The sequence below is a fragment of the Macrotis lagotis genome, chromosome X (genome assembly GCF_037893015.1).
Source record: "Macrotis lagotis isolate mMagLag1 chromosome X, bilby.v1.9.chrom.fasta, whole genome shotgun sequence".
NCBI classification, from domain to species: Eukaryota; Metazoa; Chordata; class Mammalia; order Peramelemorphia; family Peramelidae; genus Macrotis; species Macrotis lagotis.
In genome coordinates, this window is record NC_133666.1 from 318,002,440 (window position 1) to 318,025,763 (window position 23,324).

The 23,324-nt window shown below is 35.1% G+C and overlaps 1 protein-coding gene and 1 pseudogene across 1 annotated transcript in view; one reads left to right on the top strand and one right to left on the bottom strand.

The window, feature by feature from the left end:
- Positions 1-16,243: 16,243 nt before the first annotated feature.
- PIK3C3 (phosphatidylinositol 3-kinase catalytic subunit type 3) overlaps positions 16,244-23,324 on the bottom strand; it is a 227,165-nt gene continuing 220,084 nt past the window's right edge. Inside the window, exon 25 of the mRNA XM_074208286.1 lies at positions 16,244-18,273. Coding sequence (XP_074064387.1) covers positions 18,148-18,273 — 126 coding nt within the window. The 3' untranslated portion in view covers positions 16,244-18,147. The remainder of the gene's footprint in view (positions 18,274-23,324) is intronic.
- On the top strand, positions 17,507-17,985 carry LOC141499077 (peroxiredoxin-1 pseudogene; annotated as a pseudogene).

The following is a 23,324-nucleotide window of genomic DNA, read 5'->3' on the forward strand; positions in this document are numbered from 1 at the left end:
GGTCATATATAACCAAAAAAAAAAAGCAGCATTCATTAAGTCACTATCATGTAAGAAGCAAAATGCTAGGTTCTGGAAATAAATGAAATAATGACAAAAAATGAAATAATCCTTACTCTCAAATAGTAGATAGATATCTAGATAGATGGGTAGATATATAGAAAGATAGATGATGGATGGATGGATGTATAAAGATATATTTTTAAAGTATTTTACTTGTTTTAATCAATCAAGATCTAATATCTTATCCACAAAGCAAAAATAATTAACCAAGAAAACAGATCAAGAAAAAAAAATACCACCCTCCCTAATGGGAACACAGACATAGTCATAAAAAAATAATAACACACAGGCAAAAACTGTTATGAACAAGTATAGTCAATTTCCATATTGAGTATATTTTTTTAAAAAAACTTTCTCATTCTGGCCTCTAATTTGTTCCCCTCTCCAACAATGACACTAAATCCTTAGCTTAAAAGGTCAAGGTCTCCCTGCATATAGGGCCATCTCCAATCATCCTCTACTATACTTTGCCACTAAATCTAGATAATGTGAAGAAGAAAGTGAGGCTGATAACTTGTAAAGCCTCACTTAAATCCAATTCACTTACAAGTCATGACATCACATTCTTTAGGTCATTTGTCCTCTTTGAGAAGGGAAGACAAACAATATTTATTGATGTTAGAAAAAATTGTAAGAAAATTCATATGGGAAAAAAATTTGAGAATTTCCAAGGATTTAATGAAAAAAAGTGCAAAAGAAGGTGGTTTAGCTCTATCAGATCTAAAATTATATTATAAAGCATCAGTCATCGAAACTGTCTGGTGTTGGCTAAGAAATAGAGTGGTGGATCAGTGGAATAGACTAAGAACAATAGCAGGAAATGGTTATAGTAATCTGCTGTTTGAAAAACCCAAAGAGTTCAGCCATTGGGATAAAAACTCTCTCTTCAATAAAAACTGTTGGGAACATTGGAAGTTAGTATGGCAGAAACTTGGATTAGACCAACACCTCATACCCTATGCCAAGATAAGATTAAATGGATACAGGATTTAGGTGTAAAAAACAATATTATAAGCAAACTAGAAGATCAAGAAATAGTTTACTTGTCAGATCTATGGAAAGAGAAGTCATTTATGTCCAAGGAAGAGATGGAGAACATCATTAAAAACAAACTAGACAATTTTGATTACATTAAATTATAAAGATTTTGCACAGACAAAACCACTGTAAGATCAAAAGAAATGTAGTAAATTGGGAAACAATTTTTACAACTAGCATTTCTGACAAAAAAAACTCATTTCTAAAATATACAGCGAATGGAGTAATTTTTTTTTTAAAAAACAAGCTATTCCCCAATTGACAAATGGTCAAAGAATATGCAAAGGCAATTTGCAGATGAGGAAATCAAAACAATCCATAGTCATATGAAAAATTGCTCTAAATTGCTACTTATTAGAAAAATGCAAATTAAAGCATCTCTGAGGTACCACTTTACACCTCTGAGACTGGCCAATATGACCAGAAAGGACAATGATCAATGTTGGAAAGGATGTGGGGAATCTGGGACACTAATACATTATTGGTAGAGCTGTGAGCTCATCCAACCTTTCTGGAGAGCAATTTGGAATTACTCACAAAGGACAACAAAAATGTGCATACTCTTTGATCCAGAAATACCAGGGCGGCTACATGACACAATGTGGGGTGGCTAGGTGGCGCAATGGATAGAGCACTGGCCTTGGAGTCAGGAGTACCTTCAAATCCAGCCTCAGACACTTAATAATTACCTAGCCGTGTGGCCTTGGGCAAGTCACTTAACCCCATTGCCTTGAAAAATCTAAAAAACAAAACTAAATAAAACAAAAACAAACAGAAATACCATACTAGGTCTATACCCTGAAGAGATTATGAAAAAGGGAAAAAAATAACTGGTATAAAAATATTAATAGCAGCCCTGTTTGTAGTGGCAAATAATTGGAAATTAGGTGAATGTCCTTCAATTGTGGAATGGTTTAATAAACTGTGGTATATATATATATATATATATATATATATATATATATATATATATATATATATATATATATATGTCATGGAACACTACTTTCTATTTGAAACCAGGAGGGATGGGAATTCAGGGAAGCCTGGAGGGATTTTCATGAACTGATACTGAGCAAGATGAGCAGAACCAGATAAACATTGTATACCCTAATAACAACTTGGGGGTGATGATCAACCTTAATAGACTTGCTCATTCCATCAGTGCAACAACCAGAGACAACTTTGGACTATCTGCAATGGAGAATTCCATCTGTATCCAGAGAAAGAATTGTGGAGTTTGAACAAAGACCAAAGACTATTACCTTCAATTTAGGGGAAAAAAAGGTTTTCTTATTATGTAATTTTGCTATCTCTTATACTTTATTTTTCTTCCTTAAGGATATGATTTCTTTCTCATCACGTTCAACTGAGATGAACGTACACTATGGAGACAATGTAAAGACTAACAGAATGCCTTCTGTGGGGGTTGGGGGGGAGGAAAGAAAGATTAGGAGGAAAATTTGTAAAATTCAAAATAAATAAAATCTTTCTTTAAAAAAAATTGATGTTAGCATGTTTCATCACTGACCCCTTGGTTGGTCATTCCATTAAAAAGAGTTCAATGCAATAGTATTTCATTCACATTTATGTACTATAATTTTTTTATCCACTCCTCAGTTTCAGAGCATCTCTTAAGATTTCCATTTTTAACAATTCAAAGAGTGATAAATATTTTTGTGCATCTTTACAAATTGTTTTGCTTAGAGCTAATACTTTCTCCCTCTATCCTTTCCCTATTTTCTATTAAGTGTAATATATTTCTGTATCAAATCTATTTGTTTAGTCTTCAATCTTTTGACCAATTCAGATGAGAATGAGGTTCAAGAGTTAGATACTACCTCCCATTCTTTCCTCTTTGTTTGTATAGATGGTTATTTGTATACTATATTTTGGTGAAGTATTTTCCCTAATCCATCTTTCCCTCTCTCTGTATTCTTCTGCCCCTGACCCCCACCTTTCCATTCATTTTTTAAAAATCATCAAGTAATAATAGAACCACTCCTGGATGATTGAACTGCATCTATGAACCTTGATGAAGTTAGGGTTCAGAGGAAATACATATATCACTTATTCACATCTGACTGTAAATAATTTATACTTGGATAGCAAGATGGCACAGTATATAGAGTTCAAGTTCTTGAGTCAGGAAAACTCCTCTTTTAGAGTTCAAATACAACCTCACACACTTTCTAATTGTATGACCTTAGGCAAATTACTTTAACCCTGTTTGCCTTAGTTCTCTCATCTGTAAAATGTGCAGGAAAAGGAATTAGAAAATCCTTCTAGTATCTTTGCCAAGAAAACTCCTAATGGGGTGAAAAAGAGTCAGACATGACTGAAAATGAATCAATAACATCCAACAAGTTTATCCTTATTTAATACTTTCTCATTGTTCATTCCCACATTTTTGGAATTTCTCTTCACTCTTGTGCCTAAACTTCAAAGTTTGAAATTCTGGTCTTTTCATCAGTAATACTGAGATATCATCTATTTCATTAATCCATTTTGTTCCCTGCATCATTATAATCAAGTTTTATGAATAAGTTTTTCTTGGCCATTAGCCTATATCATTTGCCTCTAAGATTTGTTTTCCAATTTGCTCAATCATGTGTGAATGTGACTATGGTTCCTTAGTCATGGAATTCTTTATTTCTGTTTGCTTCTAGCATTTGTTTCTTTAAATTGAAAACTCTGCATTTTGACTATGATGTTCCTAGGAGTTTTCATTTTGTGATTTCTTCCAAGAGGCAATTGCTATATTTTCTCTGCTCTCTGACTCTAAAACATCTGGGCAGTTTTCTTTTAAAATTTCTTGAAATAGGCTAGGCTCTCTTTTTTTTTTTATCATAGTGTTTACTTAGTCTAATCGTTCTTAAACTTTTTCTCCTATATCTGTTTTATAGGTCATGTGCTTTTGCCATGAGATACTTCACATTCTCTTCTATATTTTCTTATTTGACTTCATTTTGATATTTCTTGTTGCCTAATTGAATCATTGACTTCTATTTGGTCCATTCTCATTTTTAGAGTTTGTTGTTTGGGAAAAGTTTTCAATCTCTTGTACTAAGTTGTTAATATGCCCCGTATGATTCTTTGACAGCTCCCATTTCTTTTCCAATTTTTCAAGTGCTCTTGCTTCATTTGCAAAATCATTTTACAGTTTTTTGTTGTAATTTAAAATCTTCCAGGAATTCAAGCTGAGTATGTCCTAAGCTGTATTTACATCTTAGCATCCCAGTCCACTACAATATCTCATTATAGTGGGGTTATCTTGTTGTTGTTGCCATTGTTGATTGTTCATTCTTCCAACACACTTCCTAGTTTTAGACTTGATGTTCAATCTAGGCTCTACCATATTTCTGGAGGAAAGATGTGGGCTATACTAATGCTGTTTTTATGGGGGGGGCGGTATAAAATGTTATACTATTGCAGGATCTCAGGTACAATTGGGGTACTTATGAGCTTTCAGTGTTCTCAAAGTAATCTGGTCCAGGGCAAAGTCTGATTATTACCCCACTGCTCTGAGCTCTGTAAGTTCTTGACACGGATTTGGATTTAAGAGAAAACTCTATACCTATCAGCCAATTAGAAAGTTTTTTTGGCTCAGTGGTTAAATTGTAGATGTATCTTTGGTCTGGGATTCTTATCTTGTTATTCCTCCTTGATCTGAATCTGAGAATCTACTTCTGTTGCTGATGCTGCTATTTCTGAACTTCCTCATTGCTAAATACATTGCCAGAGCCTCCCTATCTGAGAATACCACTGTACTGGAGAATGGCATTCTCAGAAAAGGAGACTTTTCTCAGTTCACCAAGAGTCTGCCATTGAGAATTGTACTATGGGCCTCCAGGTTCCAAGTTTACATCTGTTTCTGTTGCCGTGCTCCAATAGAGGTATGAGGTATCCCAGTACAAATCTGAGGTCTCCTCTTCTCCTGGTACATAGTTTCTCCCTAGACACTGCAGTGTTCTACATGGATGTACTCCAACCCTGTTCCCGAAGTCCAAAGATCTCTCTGTCTCCCTCTGCTGAACTGGCAAAGGATTCACTTTTACTTTTTCTCGATTTTCTCACTGAGATTCAGTCATGTGCATTTTCTAGATCTGCTTGGAGAAGACTGTGGACTAGGAGCTCATCACACTACTTTTAATGACTCCATAATATTACTTCTAACAACTCCAACAGGCTCTCTGTTTACTTTCTAATAGGACAGATAGTACATATTTGATTATACAGAATAAATATAAAGAAAATAAATACAAAGTAGATAAACAAAAGTTGAAGATACAAGGACACTAGTTTCTCGGGTTGGAAAGAGAAGGAAAGACTTCATATAGAAGATGATATGCTTGAGTCGAGTTGTGAAAGAAGTCAAGGATTCTATGAGATATTGGTATAGAAGGAGTCCATCTGCAGCAAGGGCATAGCAAAGACATTAGGAGAGGTGAAAAGGTGAGAAAGAAGACCAGTTTGGCTGGATGATAAAGTGAGGGAAGTAAAGTGATTTACAATAAAGATGGACGGATATGTTGGGGTCATTAAGAATGGCTTTAAAAATTAGACGGAAGAATCTTTTTCTCTAAATGTAAAAGGAAAGTGTTGGAGTTTACTGAATATAGGAGTGATATGGTCAGAGCTATATGAGGAAAATAACTTATGCAGTAGTATGTAGGATTGGAATAGATATTTGTGACAAGGAGACCAATTTAGGAGGCTCTTGTAATAAGCTAGGCAAGAAGTACTAAGGGTCTTAACTCAATGGTATTGACTTTGTGAGTAAATGCAAATGTGAAGATAGAAACAGCAAAAACTGGCAAATTATTGAATATATGGAAAGAGTGAGAATGAGGAGTAGAGGATCACCCTAAGGTTACAGACCTGGGAAAAATCATTGTGATTTTCACAGAAATAGAGAAACTTGAAAGAGGAGAATGTTGAGATGTAGGGGTGAAATAATGAGTTCAATTTTAGATATAATGCATTTTGTATGTCTCCTTAACATTCATTTTGAAATTCCCAGCAGACAGCTAGTAATATGGAAGAGTAGCTCAGGGGAGAAACCCAAAATGGATATACGGGTTTGTGAGTCATTTTAAAAAATAAAAAAAAAGATAATAATTATGCACCAGGGCAGAGTCTTCAGAAACACCCTCTATTGTATATAAAATGGGTTTGTGTTTCTCAAAATATAAGTAGTAAAACAATATGAATACCTAGTTTTCAAAAGAGTTAACTTTCTATAATCATATGAAAAAATGTTTCAAATCACTAAGAAAAAGAAATGCAACTTAAAACAATTCTGGTATTTCACTTCACTCATCAAATTAGCAAATATGAAATATTGTCTTAGATTTAAATTACTAAGGAAGCTATGCATTAACTCAATCATGTTAGAAAATATTTTAGAATTATTCAAGAAAAGTAACTGAAGAGGTTTTACTTTTAACCCAAGAAGACTATTCCTAGGAGAAAGATGAATAAAGAATTCAAAGAGAGGGAAACTTAATATGAACTGATACAGACTGAAATAAGCAAAGCAAAGTAAACTGAGAACAACATATATATTATGGCTTTGATAATATTAAGAAAAGCACTATAAGGCAGTCAAAATTAGTGCAATTATAATGATCTCTTCTCATCATTGGGAACACATAACAAATTGTACTGATCTCTCTAGGAAAGTGAAGAGGAAACAGATATGCAATACTATGTTGTCAGATGTGATTACTGTGTCTGTTGGTTTTCCCTAATATTTTTTGGAGGGCGGGGGTTAAAAGGGAAGGTCTAGTGGCAATAGGAAGAGTTTTATCTGGAAATATAATAGAAAAACAAATTATGTCAAATAAAACTTTTAAAAAGTAAATGGACTTTGAGGAATACATTTTGACCATACTCTAAATGTTCAAAATAAACCTTTAATTTTGACCTATGTGAGTTGCTACCTTTAATGAAAATGCTTATAGGTGGTTCAACAATTCTCAATCCAGAATTAGACTACCTAATCTATCATCAGTCTTTGCAAAAGGTGCTGCCAAAATCTAATAATTTGTTTAAAAAGAATCATACATGTCTGACATACTGTCATTTTAGAAAGGAGGTATGTGCTGAAAGTACTAACAATCCTTAGGATCATCAGGTAACTTGACATTCTCTGCTGCCATCACTTGTCACTTGGCAAATCTTAGTTAGATGCCTCAACTTCTAGAAGAGTTTAGGAAAATACCTTAAATCAAAATTTGGATGTTTTAAGGATTGCTAACTTTTTTGGGGGGGTGTCATGGATTCATTTGACAGTTGATAAAGTCTAGCCAATGAATCCTTTTTAGTAGTCATGCTTTTAAGTGAATAAAAAAATAGGATTTAAAAGAAATCAATTATTTTGGAAGTCATAAAATTAAAACAATTACACAAATTCATGAACCCCAAGCCACGAGCCCTTGTTTAAAAGATATTTAATAGTCTATAAATCTGGTTCTAGGCACAAGAGATTTTCTAAATACTTGCTGAGTTTAATAGAACTGCTCCTCTGAAGAATCACAAAATTGAAAATTTAGATCTAGAAGGGGCCTTAGATAGAGACATACAATAATTCATTTAGTAAGTGTTTACTAGGTGTCAGACACTGTCTTCAGTGCTGGTAACACTAACACAGAAATGAAACTAATCTTGCCCACAAGAAGCTTACCTCTAATTGAAAAAAATCAATATAAAAAAAGGGGATGCCAGAAATAGGGAGAAGTTTCTCTCCTTCCAGAAAGAGCAATCGTTTTTTTTTTTTTTGCAAGGCAAATGGGATTAATTGGCTTGCCCAAGGCCACACAGCTAGGTAATTATTAAGTGTCTGAGGCCAGATTTGAACTCATGTACTCCTAACTCCAGGGCTGGTGCTCTATCCACTGTGCCACCTAGCCACCCCCAGAGTAATGGATTTTTAAACAAATGATCTCTGGCACTTACTACTTCACACAAAAACTTGCATTGTGTCACACAACTTGAATTGTCACACTACTTGTGAAAAATAGTAAGTGACATATTGTGTCATACTACTTGTGAGAAATACTGACAAAGACGAACTTGAGCCCAGGTCCTTTGATTACCAATCCATCATCCTTTTCTATCCTCTGAAAGGTAGAGTCTTCAAAGGGGAATAAAGTTCTGAGGACCAAACATTGCCAGGAGACTTTGCTGCACAGAGTTTGACATTACTTAGAGAAGTCATGAATTAACTCATGTTGTCTGAAAGCTATAATCCCTGTAATTTATGTTAATATGAGTCTATGTGGATTTCCTAATTAGCACTATTTTGTGCCTGGGGGTAATGGATGTGAAACATCTCTTCAATCAGTGCCTGTGTGCTCCCTCTTTTCAGATCTGAATATCTAATTTCCAAAAGCAGGATTATAAGTCACCTCAAAGTTATAAACATTAAAAAAAATTAATACTAAGGGCAATCATGTGAAAGCTCTGGAAGCCTCAACTGTTGGATGTATACACTGAATAGCAAATTTTACAAACATACTGACAACTAAGTGACTGGAAATCAAACTTATAGAAAGAAGCCTTTGTTTAATCAGAAACCAAAAGGAAAAATAATGCAACACATAAAAAAATTATAACAGAAGAAAATTCTGTCCAGTAAATTTGAGAATTATACTTGTAAAGCTTGTAAAGACCTAAGAGATAATCTACTCTAAATCCCATTTTAAAATTGAGTAAACTGAGATCCAAAGAGGGAAAGGATTTAGCCCCAATCTTCTGTGTGTTCTTTCCAAAGAAAGAAAACTGACTGCACCTCTGCTCATCCTCTCAATCCCTTTAAAAATGGTCCCATCCTGAGACAAACAGCTAAGTCTCTGGAGAGAACTTAAGGAAAGCAGAAATACCTTATTGAAGACAGCAACTCTTTAACTCAATCTTTTTGGTTTCAAGACTCTTCACAATCTGACAATTCACTCTCCTTTTCCTGATACCTCTTCAAAATATTTCCTTCCATATCCTCTTTATTCCCAATTCAAATACTTCCAAGAAATGTAACTGAGTGTTCCCATCAGTAAGAAGGCAATAAGAATTCCTATGTGTATATAGCACCCATCATTATCATATGCAAATGAAAGTGCATTTTTCAAAGCAAACATTTATTGAATATTCTATCAAAAAGAACATTATTTTTATTCAAACTAAAGAATTTAAAACTTAGCTATTTTATATTTTTTAATTAATAACTAGACTGGGACTGCTAGGTGGTACAGTGGAAAGAGCACTGACCCTGGAGTCAGGAGGACCTGAGTTCAAATCTAATCTCAGACACTTAATAATTACCTAGCTACATGACCTTGGACAAGTTACTTAACCCCATTGCCTTGCAAAAAAGAATTAATAACTAGACTGTACTTTAAATACAAATGTTAAAATGAGACAAAACATTAATTTTTAAAAGATATGATGATTAAAATGACCTGTACATACACTTATGAATATTTGTACTGACTACTTACTATACAATCAGGGAGTCTGATAAAAATAAGTACTTTCTAAGACAAATTTTTTTCTTTTATTAAAGATTTTATTTATTTTGAGTTTTACAATTTTTCCCTTAATCTTACTTCCCTCCCTCCACCCCCCACAGAAGGCAATTTGTCAGTCTTTACATTGTTTCTGTGGTATACACTGATCCAAATTGAGTGTGATGAGAGAGAAATCATATCCTTAAGGGAGAAACATAAAGTATAAAAGATAGCAAGATCAGAAAATAAGATATCAGGGTTTTTTCCCTAAATTTAAGGTAATAGTCATTGGTCTTTGTTCAAACTCCACAGTTGTTTCTCTGGATACAGATGCTATTCTCCATTGCAGACAGCCCCAAATTGTCCCTGATTGTTGCACTGATGGAATGAGTGAGTCCATCAAGGTAGATCATTGCCCCCATGTTGCTGTCAGGATGTACAGTGTTTTTCTAGTTCTGTTCATCTCACTCAGAATCAGTTCATGCAAATCCCTCCAGGCCTCCCTGAATTCCCATCCCTCCTGGTTTCTAATAGAATAATAGTGTTCTATGACATACGTATACCACAGTTTGCTAAGCCATTCCCCAGTTGAAGGATATTTACTTGATTTCCAATTCTTTGCCACCACAAACAGGGCTGCTATGAATATTTTTGTACAAGTGATGCTGACTTAAATTTTTATAAAAATGAGAACAATTCCTTTCCAGCTAAATCATAGAATTCATTTCTTCTAAACATCTTGCCTGTTCATTAATCTGACCTCTACTTCCATCTTTCCAATTGAAATCCTAACAGTTCTTGAAGATATAGGCAGTTTTCAGATGAAGAAATTAAAGTTATATAAAGTCATATGAAAAAATGTCCCAAATAACTATTGATCAGAGAAATGCAAATTAAAACAACTATGAAGTACCACATCATCACACCTTTCAGACTGGCTAAGATGATAAAAAAAGTAAAATGATCAAAATTGGAGAGGACATGGGTAAACAGGGACATTAATTCACTGATGGTGGAGCTGTGAACTGATCTAGGTATTCTGGAGAATAATGTGGAACTATACCCAAAGAGCAATAAACCTGATCATACCCTTTGATCCAGCAATACCAATACTAGGTCTATATACAGGAGAAATCATAAAAAATAGGAAAAATTTCCACATGTTGCAAAATATTCACAGCAGCTCTTTTTTTAGTGAGAAAGAATTGGAAATTGAGAGGATGCCCCTCAATTGGAAAATGACTGAACAAGATATGGTATAAGAATGTTATGGAGTACTATTGTTCTATAAGAAATAATGAGTTGCTGGACTTTAGAGAAGCAAGGAAAGAATTACATAAATTGATACTGAGTGATGTGAGCAGAGCCAAGAAAACATTGTATACATTAACAACAATTTTGGGAGATAATCAACCATGATGGATGCAGTTCCTCTCAGCAGTTCAGAAATCAAAAAGAAGTCATTTACATCCAGAAGAAAAAGCCATGGAGTCTAAATGTATACTGTATTCACTTTTTAAAAACTTCTTTGATGTTTTTCCTTCTTTTCTCATGTTTTTTTTTCCTTTCTGCTTAGTCCTAATGCCTCTTTCACAACATAACTAATATGGAAATATATTAAACAGGATTGTACATGTACTATTTTTATCAGATTTTTCCCTATCATGGTTAGGATCAGGGAATGAAGGGAGGGTGGTAGAAAAATGTGGAACACATAAATTTGAAAATGAACGAATGTTGAAAAATTATCATTGCATTGATAATTGGAAATTCATAATTGGAAAAATAAAATAAAGTTTCAATTTGAAAGAAAAGAATCAGCTCGAAGTGTTTTTCTCCAAAGTCAGCCTCTGTTTCCTCAGTCAAATGTTTCCCTCCTCATTTTTCTTGTAACTTCAATCAATATAACAAGTAACTGTGTTATACCTACTGTATACAAGAAACTTGAGTTTATTTCTAGGGATATACAAAGACAAAAAAATTGTATTCCTCCTTTAGGCAGTTTATATTCCACTGACTTTATAAGGGTAGGAAATTGGGACAGGGACTTAGATAATATTGTATTAATGTATTGTTGTAAAAATATTATATTATTGATTGGAGTAAGGTCAGAGAAAGTTTTATGAGGAAAATAGCACCTGCAACGCCTTGAAAGAAAATAGAAATGAAATTGAGTTATAAAGTGCAGTTCTGACTTGGGTTTGAACCCTGACTTATTATCTACTAGCTGTTAAGTCACATAAATGGATAAGTCGCTTACCCCCTCAAAGCATCAGTTTACCCCTTTTTAAAAGAAGAATAAAGCATTGAACTAACAGAGCCATTGTAAAAATCAAATGATAAGTGAAAAGTGCTTTGCAAATTTTAATTGTAATTGGTGTTGTTGTTGTTATGGTTGATAGCTTTAACAAATAAATGGGAGCAGGAGATGAAATGTTAGCTACAGAAAGTAGCTAATTAGAGTGTACAAAGAAGAAAAATATAAAATAAAATCAGGAAAATAAAGGGCAGAGGATTTTGAATTTTAACCTAATGGAGAGAAGAAATTATTAAAAATTCTTAATCAAGAGAGTAGTATTAATGAATTAAAAGCAGTCTTTAAGTTCATATTATGTAACAAGAGTTATTTGTATTTTCTTGGTCATCTTTTGTTTTTTGATATTACAATATTTTGATAGAGTTCTAAAAGATATCAGAAGCAATATAGTGTTCAAATTCTTCATTTTTCAGATAGAAAAAAATAGAAATCCAAGGAGTCTATGACTTAACCAAAGTCATATAGAGTATCAGAAGAGGAAATTTTGAACTCAGATTCACTAATTCCGAAGTCCATGTTTTTTTTCCCCTACATGAAGTGGTTTCATTAGGAAACAGAGCTTTTGAATTTGCAACAATCTCCCACATAGTGTTTGAGTCTTGAAAGGATAGTAAGTCAAATAGCCTCAGAGTAAGGGAATTGAAAAGGGAAGAGTCTGAGGGCACAGATTCAATTATTAACCCTTGTTGTTTTTGGTTCTAATGTTCAAGATTTATTTTCATATTTTTTGTATCTCTTTTACCTTCATATACTTTGTTGATCAGTCCACATGTACATTACATATCAGTCCACATCCCTAGGTTGTGAGGGACTCTGAGTAATTTGGGGGGGGGGCAGTGTTATCTATCTATACTGGGGTGGGGACGATCCACATTCAGGCTGTTCAGGCACTGCCAAGGTAACCATAGGCAAGACTTGAAATTCAATAAATCTAGGAGCTTTTTAGAGATAAATTAATTAAATTTTTATCCAAATATAGCTGACTAATTTTTAATTTTTTTCCCCCAGGTGGAAAAAAGATTCCCTATCCCTGATCTAAACAATCTGTTTTTAAAATGAGGCAGGTATTTGCAGTAGATAGAGTATTGGACCTGGAGTCAGGAACTCTCAGATTTAAATCCAGTTTCAGACATTTAGTAGCTATATAACTATACTATATCACATTAACACACCTGTCACAGTTTCCTCATCTGAAAATGGCAGGTAATAATAGCATCTATATCCCAGGGTTGCTGTGAAGTTAAACGAGATATTTGTAAACACTTTACAAACTTTATTTGTACTTACAACACTATAAAAATTCTAATGTTAATACCAATTTTTTTGAGGAATAATGATTTATTAGTCCCTCCAAGTTAAAGAGTAAATTCACTTACTCATTTCTCTTTTTGCACCACAATTCATCAGATATTTCAAGAAAACTTTTACATCTGAATGGCTTACCTCCCTCCCATGTGACTCTCAGTCCCTTCACATGCTACAAATATACATATCTTCATTTTCAGAAACTGTTTTCTATACCAAATGATAACTGATATCTAGAGTTAGAGGGCAACAGTCAGTTCATTCCTCAATAATACATATTTCAAGAAAAACTTTAAATGTTTTCTTTTGTATGTGTCAAAGAAGAAAACAAAGTGAATAAAGTTTTATCATAAATCAGAAATCTATTTCAGAACCTTTCATCTGAAAAAAGAACCTTAATAAAATATCTTAGTGATATTCCTTTCTATGTAATAGATCACCTTAAAGATATTTTGTCTTATTTTTAATTTTTTAATTTTAATTTTTAAAATTGCATTATTTTTGAATTTTGAATTTTTTTTAGTTTTTTAAATAAATTTAATTGTTTTTTAATTTTTAAATAATTTTTTAATTTTTAAAATATTCTGTGGATTGACAAAATGAATGAAAAATAGAATATTTATACATTATATCATATACTGCCATTTTTGGAAACCTTAGATACAATAACAATTTTATTCTATATTTAAAAAATCATTTTCCCTCAAATATATAAAATTGTAGCTTATTAATGAAATCAAGGGGAAATCCAGGGGAACTTACAAACTTGCAACAGTATTGAGAAATTGTGGAAATTGAGTGAGTTACACTAACTCCATCCTGCAATTCCATTCTGGATCTAGTTCAGTTCTTTTTCTATTTAATTATGGATCTAATTCACTTTCTGTCTTGTGAGAAAAACTTATTCTATTATGAGAATTGTGACAAAACCTTACTGTATTGTTTGAATCTAGCCTTGTGTGAGACTGAGAAACTGAACCACCTCTATCTGTCGCTTTGAAACTCTTAAATAAGGGCCTCCATTGACCAGAAATTAAGTCAGAATTGAATATTGACAAAAGGAGTTTTGTCACAATTAAAAATCTTAAGCAGCCCATTGCTCTACTCCCTACTTGGAAAGTTTTTTTCTCCTATTAGAAATTTTTCCTCCAATTAGACATCGGATTGTCTAATTTTTCATCCTAGTTAGTACTCTGTTAAATGTTTTTTAATTAATTGGTGATAATTGTTTTAAATATATATAAGTCTTTTCCCCCTGTATTTGGGGTCCAGGACCAACATTGAAAAGGCCTGGTCCCAATTTATAATGCAATTAACATGCACTGCTTAATAAATAGATATGCTCAGAAGCTCAAACCATTGTTTTCTCAGTCTTTCATCTCTCATCCCATTATACATATTAGAAAGTACAACTCATTTATTTTTGCAATATAATACAATATTTTAATATTGTACTTTAATATTTTAAACACAGGCAAATATGAAGAGTAAAAATGAAAAATAATCTATACACAAAGCTTCTAAGCCTCTAATATAGCACAGCTTAACAGAAGATACCATCCTTTACAATATGATGAGTTAGTGCATAAAAAGGACATCATCAAAAGCATATCTGCTAAGAATAGAGAATATGTTACTAATATCAATATTTAAAGATTAAAAATTAATATTTTTGTGAGAAGAAAAAGATTTCTCAATCATTAATAAAATAAAAAATTTTAAATCATTTTTGACCTTTATCTCCTTTTTAATGTGTTTCTTTTGTAGGTTTCATAATGTAACATACAAATAAAGTAGTATATGAATATAATTTTCAATTGAAAGTTTATTTTTTGGGGCAGCTAGGTGGTGCAGTGGATAAAGCACTGGCCCTGGAGTCAGGAGGACCTAAATTCAAATCTGTCCTCAGACACTTGAAAATTGCCTAGCTGTGTGACCTTGGGCAAGTCACTTAACCCCATTGCTTCAGAAATTAAAATTTTAAAGAAAGAAATTTTATTTTTCTATTTATATGCAATCATAGTTTTTCAACATTCATACATTTGCAAATATGAGTTCCACATTTTCCTATCATCTTCCCTTCCCTCATGCCTTTCTCATTCGAAATTTTCTCACCTGAAAATGGGAACAAAAATAGCACCTAACCTCCCCAGAGTTGTCCTAAGGATTAAATGAGATAACATAAGGATTTGTAAATGCTAGTGGGCATTGTTATGATTGATTTTGTTAACAATGTTGTTGTTGTCTCCACTGTATATTTAGTCTCAGTTCCATCCCATTGCATTTGGAGCAGGAAAGAAAGAAATACTCAGAATAGTAACATAATATTAATGAGTCTCTCCTATACTTATCTACCTCATCATGAAAATGGAAAGAAGATTCCCAGATTCCTTTGCCCTCTTGGCTTTCCTTAGTTACACAAAAGACTTTGTGAATCCCATGATAGAATGGGATTGGGGATGGAGAGGTGACTCTTTAGTCATGTCTACCTTCAACCAGGTCCCCAAGCATGTTGCTTCTCCTTGTCCAGGTGCCTCCTGTAATACATTTTTTAAATTTCCAAAGTAGGATGAAGGTGATATTTGTCCTTCACACTTGAGAAAGACCATGGCATCAGGGAAGTGATGACATGACAAATCATGAATTGGATGTGAGTGAGAGGGGTTTTACTATGTCATCACACTCACTTTCTCCTCCAGAATCATCTGGATCCAGTGGGCAGATATTAATCAGGAGACTGGAGATGGCCCTGGATGCAAGAAAATCATATTTAAGTGACTTGCCTAAGGTCACACAATTAGTAATTGTCAAGTGTCTGAGTCTGGATTAGAACTCTGTCCTCCTAATCACAGGCCAGAGCTCTATTCACAGTGCCACTTAGCTGCCCTTAAGTGGAGGATATTCCTTCCACTGATACAGGTCATTCTAAAGTTTCTTTTCTGTCTATTAAAAATTAGTAATAAATTCTTTAATTTTAAAAGACTTTTACCAGATTCTAGGCTTCTAGGGTTAGTAAGCAGAGAATCAGTGAATCAAGTAAAAATAGGCATTTGCTCATTTTTAGTTTCTAGAAACTATGAGAATAATGTTTAAAACTTCTCTCAAATTGATGATAGACTAAATAAGTACCTTAGATTAATCAATGTGAACTAACACAATTCCTGAATCATAAAATCACAAATTTAGCAAGCTGGCAGATAGTTTTAGAAGTCTTTTAGTTCAATGCCCTGACTATACAGGTGAGAAACAGAAGCCAGAACAGAGGAAATAGCTTAGTCAAGATCATGAATGCATTATTTGCTCTTAAATTGTGCAATACATATTATAATGTCCATAGAATATGAGACCAATGAGGGTCAAAAGGGTGTAAATGTAAAAGGTGGAATTTCCCCAAATTCTTATGCCTAAGAATTATATTGGTTTCCAATCGACATATAAACCAAGATCTCCTTGAAAGACTGAATTGCCTTATGTGTGAAACAATCAGCTCAGGCTTTTGGTAGGCAGGGAAAGCAGTAAATCAGAAAGTTTATCAGAACAGAAGCAAACCTTTCCAATAACTGAGACAACATTGTGATTCTGCACCCAACACAGAAACACACCTTTACCTGAAATTTGACTTTGAATCTGCTATCCCTCCTGATTTAAACTCAAAACAAGGTGTACTCCCAGGAGAAGCTCATCATTTCTAAACTCACTACCAGGCTGCTAATTCAAGTTTTGATTGACACTTCCTGTCTCAGTCTCTGCTCCCTTGGGATTGTATGGGCAGGTGGATGGGATACCAAACTCCTCTCAGTGCTTGCCTTTATAAAGGGTAGGACTTGGACTCTCACTTTGCATCTGTTACCTTAACTGATTTCAATTCCACAGAACTAGAAGACTTGGTGTACCCCTCCTTTGCTTTCCTGCCTTCTTGTCTGTGTTGTCTCTCCCCTGCCCCATCTTTAGATTTTAAGCTTCTTGAGCTCAAGAACTGTCTTTATTTAGTTGTAACCTCAGTGCTTAAAAGACTTAATTGGGTGAATTTGATTGGATTTGTATTCTTTTCCTCAAATTTCTCCCCTCTTCCCACTATCACCAGAATATTTTTAGTTCTGAGCCTTCCATTGAGTAAATTAAAGCTGTTAAAAAATGCTTTAATAATTTTTTTTTAAGAAAAGGTAGGGTATGATCCAGACTGGTAGAAATGGTGAATCATGGCCTTCTGCAGCTCGTGTTCACATGCGCACCACCCTTCTTGCCTTGTCTGAGGATTCCAGCGGTTACAGTCAGCATGGCAGCAGGAAATGCTAAAATTGGGTTCCCAGCTCCAGATTTCTGAGCCACAGCTGCTATGCCAGACCAGACAGCCAGTTCAAAGAAGTCAGCCTTTCAGACTACAAAGGGAAATATGTTGTGTTGTTCTTCTATCCCTTGGACTTCACCTTTGTGTGCCCCACGGAGATTATTGGCTTCAGTGATTGAGCTGAAGAATTTAAGAAACTCAATTGCAAAGTGATTGGTGCTTCAGTGGACTCGCACTTCTGTCACCTGGCCTGGGTCAACACTGTCAAGAAGAATGGTGGCCTGGGAGCTGTAAACATCTCTTTGTTGTCTGACCCCAAACTCACCATTGCTCAGGATTATGGGATCTTAAAGGCAGATGAAGGCATTTCATTCAGGGGTCTCTTCATCATCGTTTACAAGGGGATCCTTCCCCAGATTACTATCAATGATCTTCCTGTAGGCCAATCTGTAGACGAGATCCTGTGACTTGCCACCTTCAGGTCAAGAATAGGTTTGCTCTTCCCCATGTTTTCACTGGAAGGCCTGTGTAGAGGGAGCCCACACCATGGGGTAGCTGGGCTTGTCCTGTCCTCTTGGGGTGGGACTCCTTCAGATCATTCCTCCTTTCCTCAGGGCAGCGGCCAGCTGTCATAGCCTGCCTTGGGCCTGCCAGGCCTCTCTTCTTACTCTTAATGACCAAGTGCTGTGTTTGTACCATAGTGAGCCCTTTGGGTTCAAGCCCATCTGATGTTTTGTAGCTCTATTAAACTTGTCCTAAGGAAAAAAAAAGAAATAGTGAATCATACCAATAAAATATTTGTCATGAATGTTGCTTCATTATGTTTCAATGAAATGAAAGATTTGCCACAAGTGCGACAAATTAAGGTCTGAAATCTTGCATTCTGTTAAATGTGATCATTTTGTTGGTCACTTTTGCTTAACTGCTTTTATTTGTTCAAGGAGGAATAAAATGGAGAGGAAGAGAAAACTGGTAATTACTTTTAGGTAAAAAACAAAAGGTGTCAGTAAACTTAGTAGCAGTAGTGATATCTTACTTTTTTTTTAAACAGAATCTTGAAGCTTACAAAAACATTATCAATCCTGATCTAATAATGCTTACATGATATGTTCCTCTTGGTTCTTCTGGGGGGGGGAAAAAGCAGGTTCCATGATGACTTCTTCTCTTGTAAGATCCTGAGTCTTGAAATCTGTGCACTTTAGCCTGAATGCCTGTAAGATCCTGAATGTCGAAACTTATGAACTGTTTCCTAAATTCAGCCCTAAGTCCCTGCTTGGTCAGCTAGCTGGATTTCTGCCAGATCAGCTCCTGAAGATTCTGCCTGGTCAGCCCTCGGACCATGCAGCAGGGGGGCTTCTCTGAGGACCTGCATCCAATAAGACCATGCCACACCATCTCAAGACAATCTACAGGCAGATGCTTGAAACTCCCCTACCAAACCATATATAAGGTCTCTCCTCACTTTACTTGGGGTTCCAGGATCCTAGCCCTGATCTAGGACAGAACCCTAGCTTGAGCTAGTTTAATAAATAAACCCTTGCTATTGCATCTCCATCGTGTTGAGTGCCTCTGTTCTGTAATTGGGGACATCTCTCTCAGATCTTAACACTCTCTATAGTTTTTATAAAAAAAGAAAAGAATCGACTAAGTAGATATAGAACTCTGCCAATAGAATTGGGAGTTAATACTATTAAAGATGTTTTGAAGTGCTTCATAAATGTTTTTTTTTAAATTTATTCAGTTGGAAATACAGAACTGGGGATTAAGATTAGAGATGTGATTATAATTTTACTATTAGGCTATTGAAGGAGAAAAATATAATATTAAAATTAGTAAGAAAATATTATTTGTACCTGTCTTGATATTTTCTGAGGGTTTTCTCTACTGCATAAGCCCCTATCAGATGCAAATTTCCTCCAATAGTTCAATGTAATTCCAGTTGTTAAATGTAAATTCATCAAGAACAACTTCAATTCATCCCTCTACCCTCCTCCAGCTTCTTACCTCCTGGTCTTCCAAAATGTGTAAATGACCCATCATGTAGAGGGATTGGGTTACCTTTAACTGGCTTTTCCGACTCTACGTTGCACAGGAAGTGGGCAAGACTATAAAAGTTCGGTCTACATTCCCTTCCAGGTTAAACTGACTGGTTAAACACAGGTATTTCTTTTTTTTTTTTGCAAAGATTTTATTTATTCTGAATTTTACAAATTTCCCCCCAATCTTACTTCCCTCCTCCCCCTACCTTCCACAGAAGGCAATTTTCCAGTCTTTACATTGTTTCCATGGTATACATTGATCCAAATTGAATGTGATGAGAGAGAAATCATATCCTTAAGGAAGAAACATAAAGTGTAAGAGATAGCAAGATCAGACAATAAGAGATCAGTTTTTTTTTCTAAATTTAAGGTAATAGTCCTTAGTCTTTGTTCAAACTCCACAGTTGTTTCTCTGGATACTGATGGTATTCTCCATTGCAGACAGTCCCAAATTGTTCCTGATTGTTGCACTGATGGAATGAGGGAGTCCTTCAAGCTTGATCATTGCCCCCCATGTTGCTGCTTGAAACCCAGGCATTTCTTGTGGGGGCTTCTCTTTCCTTAAGGCATTCTTTCCTAAACCTTTGTTATTCAAACTATCCTTAAGTAACTAACTGCCTTTCCAGAAAAAGTTAAATCTGTGAATAAAAAAAAACTGAGCTGTGTCTGTCTGGAGCACTTCACATAAAAAAAGAGTCCTTATCTTTGAGTTCAGTGGAACATCAATGCCCAATTCCCCCCACACACACACATACCCCCTTATCATCAAGCCTACACAGAAGGGATAATTAAAGTCAAAGGAGTAGATAAATCCCTAAAGAAAGAATTTAAGAGGTTCAAGAGCAAAATATTGGGAAGATCCTCATTTAAGGGGCTGGAGAATAATTATACCTAACATTCACATATTTTACATACTATGCGCAGGGCAGTATGCTAAGTACTTTGTAATTTATGATCTCATTTGATCCTCTCAACAATACAAATGAGAAAAATGAGGCAAACAAAGGATTAAGTAGCATGACAGTCATACTTTTTTGAAGTATCTGAGGCTGGGTTTGAACTATGAGTCCTTTACTCTATCCAATGAACTATCTAATTGCTGAAGGATGAGGAGTCAACAAAAATAGAGAGAAGGAATAGTCAAAGAGATAGGAGAACTATGAGAATACAGTAACATGGAAGAGAAGATGATCCACATTATAATATGCCACAGGTATTCAAGGAGGGAGCAGAACCAAAATGATGGATTAGGGGTGGCTGCCCAACTGAACTCTCCAAACATTCTCCTCCTTCCAAGTTTAAAATAATGCCTCAAATCAAATTTTGGAGTAGTAAAACCAACAAAAGGTTGGTTGGGACATTTTTTGGTCTAAGAAAACTAAATAGGTGGGCAAGAAAAGTTCATGTACTGGGTAGAAGTCTGGACAAAGCTGTCCATATTTTATCCAGTGTTAGAAGTTTTATATAAATTTTAAACTTATATTTCTGTAACAAGAGATTGGAAAATCCCCTTTTTCATAAATCTCCTGGTGATCAAATTAGACAACAAAGGAATGGGTCAGGCCCAATCAAAATATCAGTCAATTAGCATTTGAAAAGGATTCTTAGAGACAACTTCCTTCTCAGACTGTGATGCCACCAATGGGTCCTGGAGGTATACCTTTGGGTTGGGACTTAACCCTTTCACTGAAATACCTACTCCCTGCCTTCTTCTCAGTTTCCTCCGTAAGTCTCCCAGGTTCCCTCTGCCTCATCCTGGATTCCCTCCTTCTCTTCTGCACCCTGTCCCATTCTGTGGTTGGGTGGCTAGAGGAATGATGGAGATATTTAAGAAAAAAAGTCAATAAAGTGCTTTTAACTTAATTCAGCTTTTGTTCATCCTTAAGGCCAAAACCTCCCTACTATGGGGAGGAATTCTACCAACCTTCCACAATGGATAGTTAAAAAAAAAAACCCCAAAACTGCAATCTGGTCGAATGTAAGATGAACAAAGTGATAACTAAATTATTGTTCTCTGCAGTGACTCAGAAAAGAGTTCAATTACATTTCAAATCTAGTTTTGATTTTCTCTCTTCTGAATTCAAAGAACTAAATTCCTCCATTGTTTCCTGATTCTGACCTTTTTATAAATATATATTTTCATCTCTTTGAGAAAGGCCTCTTTTCCCTACAAAGTTCAATGTAAAATCCAGATGGGACTCTGTCACTCTTGGGGAACTCTGTAGCATTTTTAGAACAAGTTTTACTCAATCACTGACTGAAAAGGAAATTGATTCAAAGGTTGTTCCAATTGGGTTTTTTATCTCTCCTGGAGAACTTGCTTGCCAAAACTTCAATTAAACCTTCTGTCATCTGATTCCCTCCCCTCCCCCCACTTTAGCAATCCTTGTTCAGATTCCCTCCACAAAAACTCATCACTTCCACTTTTTCTTTCTTCTGTTTGAACCTCAAAAGTTGCAAGTTTGAGATATCTCTTCTTATCTAGGCTTTTTTTCCTATTCAGCATCACTAAGCTGCTTATTTAGATTCATAAAATCTCCCTTAGTCCCATGCTTTTTGATCCATTCCATCAGTCATATTAAAAGAGAAAAGCATCATCTCCAATAATCCTTCTCATTTGTTCAGTCTCTCCCTAAGATCTGTGAATTGATATCTGGTCTCCAAATGACTCTGTCGGCAGCCCCCCCCCCTTTGCTCCCCTTTCACTGCCATCTCTTTTTCTCTCTCTCTCATTTTGAAGGCCGCCTTTCAAATTGCCACCCTGTTTTGCATTTTCTCAAAGTCGAGGAAAGAGTGATAAAAGCATCAGTCCCGCCAGTTTGAGAGGTAAAACATTCTGCCGGTGGTTAGAGCAGCCCAAGCTCTCCTCCTCCAGGCTTGATTAAAATTTCAAGCCTCCCCTCCAAATATGCTGAACCCAGCCAATAGGTATGAGGTGAAAAGCCACCTTGTATTTCCATCTAATACTTGTAGAGGTTAAGAAAAGAGAAAAAGGAAAAGATAAAACTCTAATATCAAACTGAGCTTGTCAACTATTTTCTCTCTCTAGACTAAGGCAATAACTTCCTTCTGATTTGGCCCTGTATGTACTTTTCTTTCAAAATACAGCTTGCTTTACTGTTAAAGCAAAGGAATTTCAGCAGAGCCAGGAGTGGGAAAAGTGAACCTCCCCTGAACCCCCAAAAGGTCATCATACCATGTGTTTTTGTTTCCTCTTTACCTTTGCCCCTTCAACCACAATCCAGATCTGACTTTTTCCTAGTCCATCTGAAGTCATTTTCTTCACTTTCCCCAGACTGCTCTGAAGCCCCACTATATGCTACTCATTTTGAGGCTTGTTTTATTACTTGAGCCTATGCACTTTGTTTCCCCCAGCTAGACTGTAAATTCCTGGAAAGGAGGGGTTACATTTTTCTGTATCATAAGCCTAGCACAGGGTTATGAATATAATAACCACTCAAATATTTTTGATTGAATGAATTGGTTGAATTTCTCTATTTTGAAACTTAGCCAGTTCCATAGACGTATACTTCAACTAGAAATTCTGGTTGCTGGGGAAGGTCAGTCAATAAACAATAACTTAATATCTACAAGGTTCCAGGTGCTATGCTAAGAAATATGGATATGATGAAAGAATAGAAAGAAAAATATCCTTACCCTCAAATAAGTTACATTATAACAAGGAAGATAATACATATATATCCAACTATATACTGAATATATGCAAAATTAATACCAGGTGGTTTTGGAAAGAAGTACATTAGCAG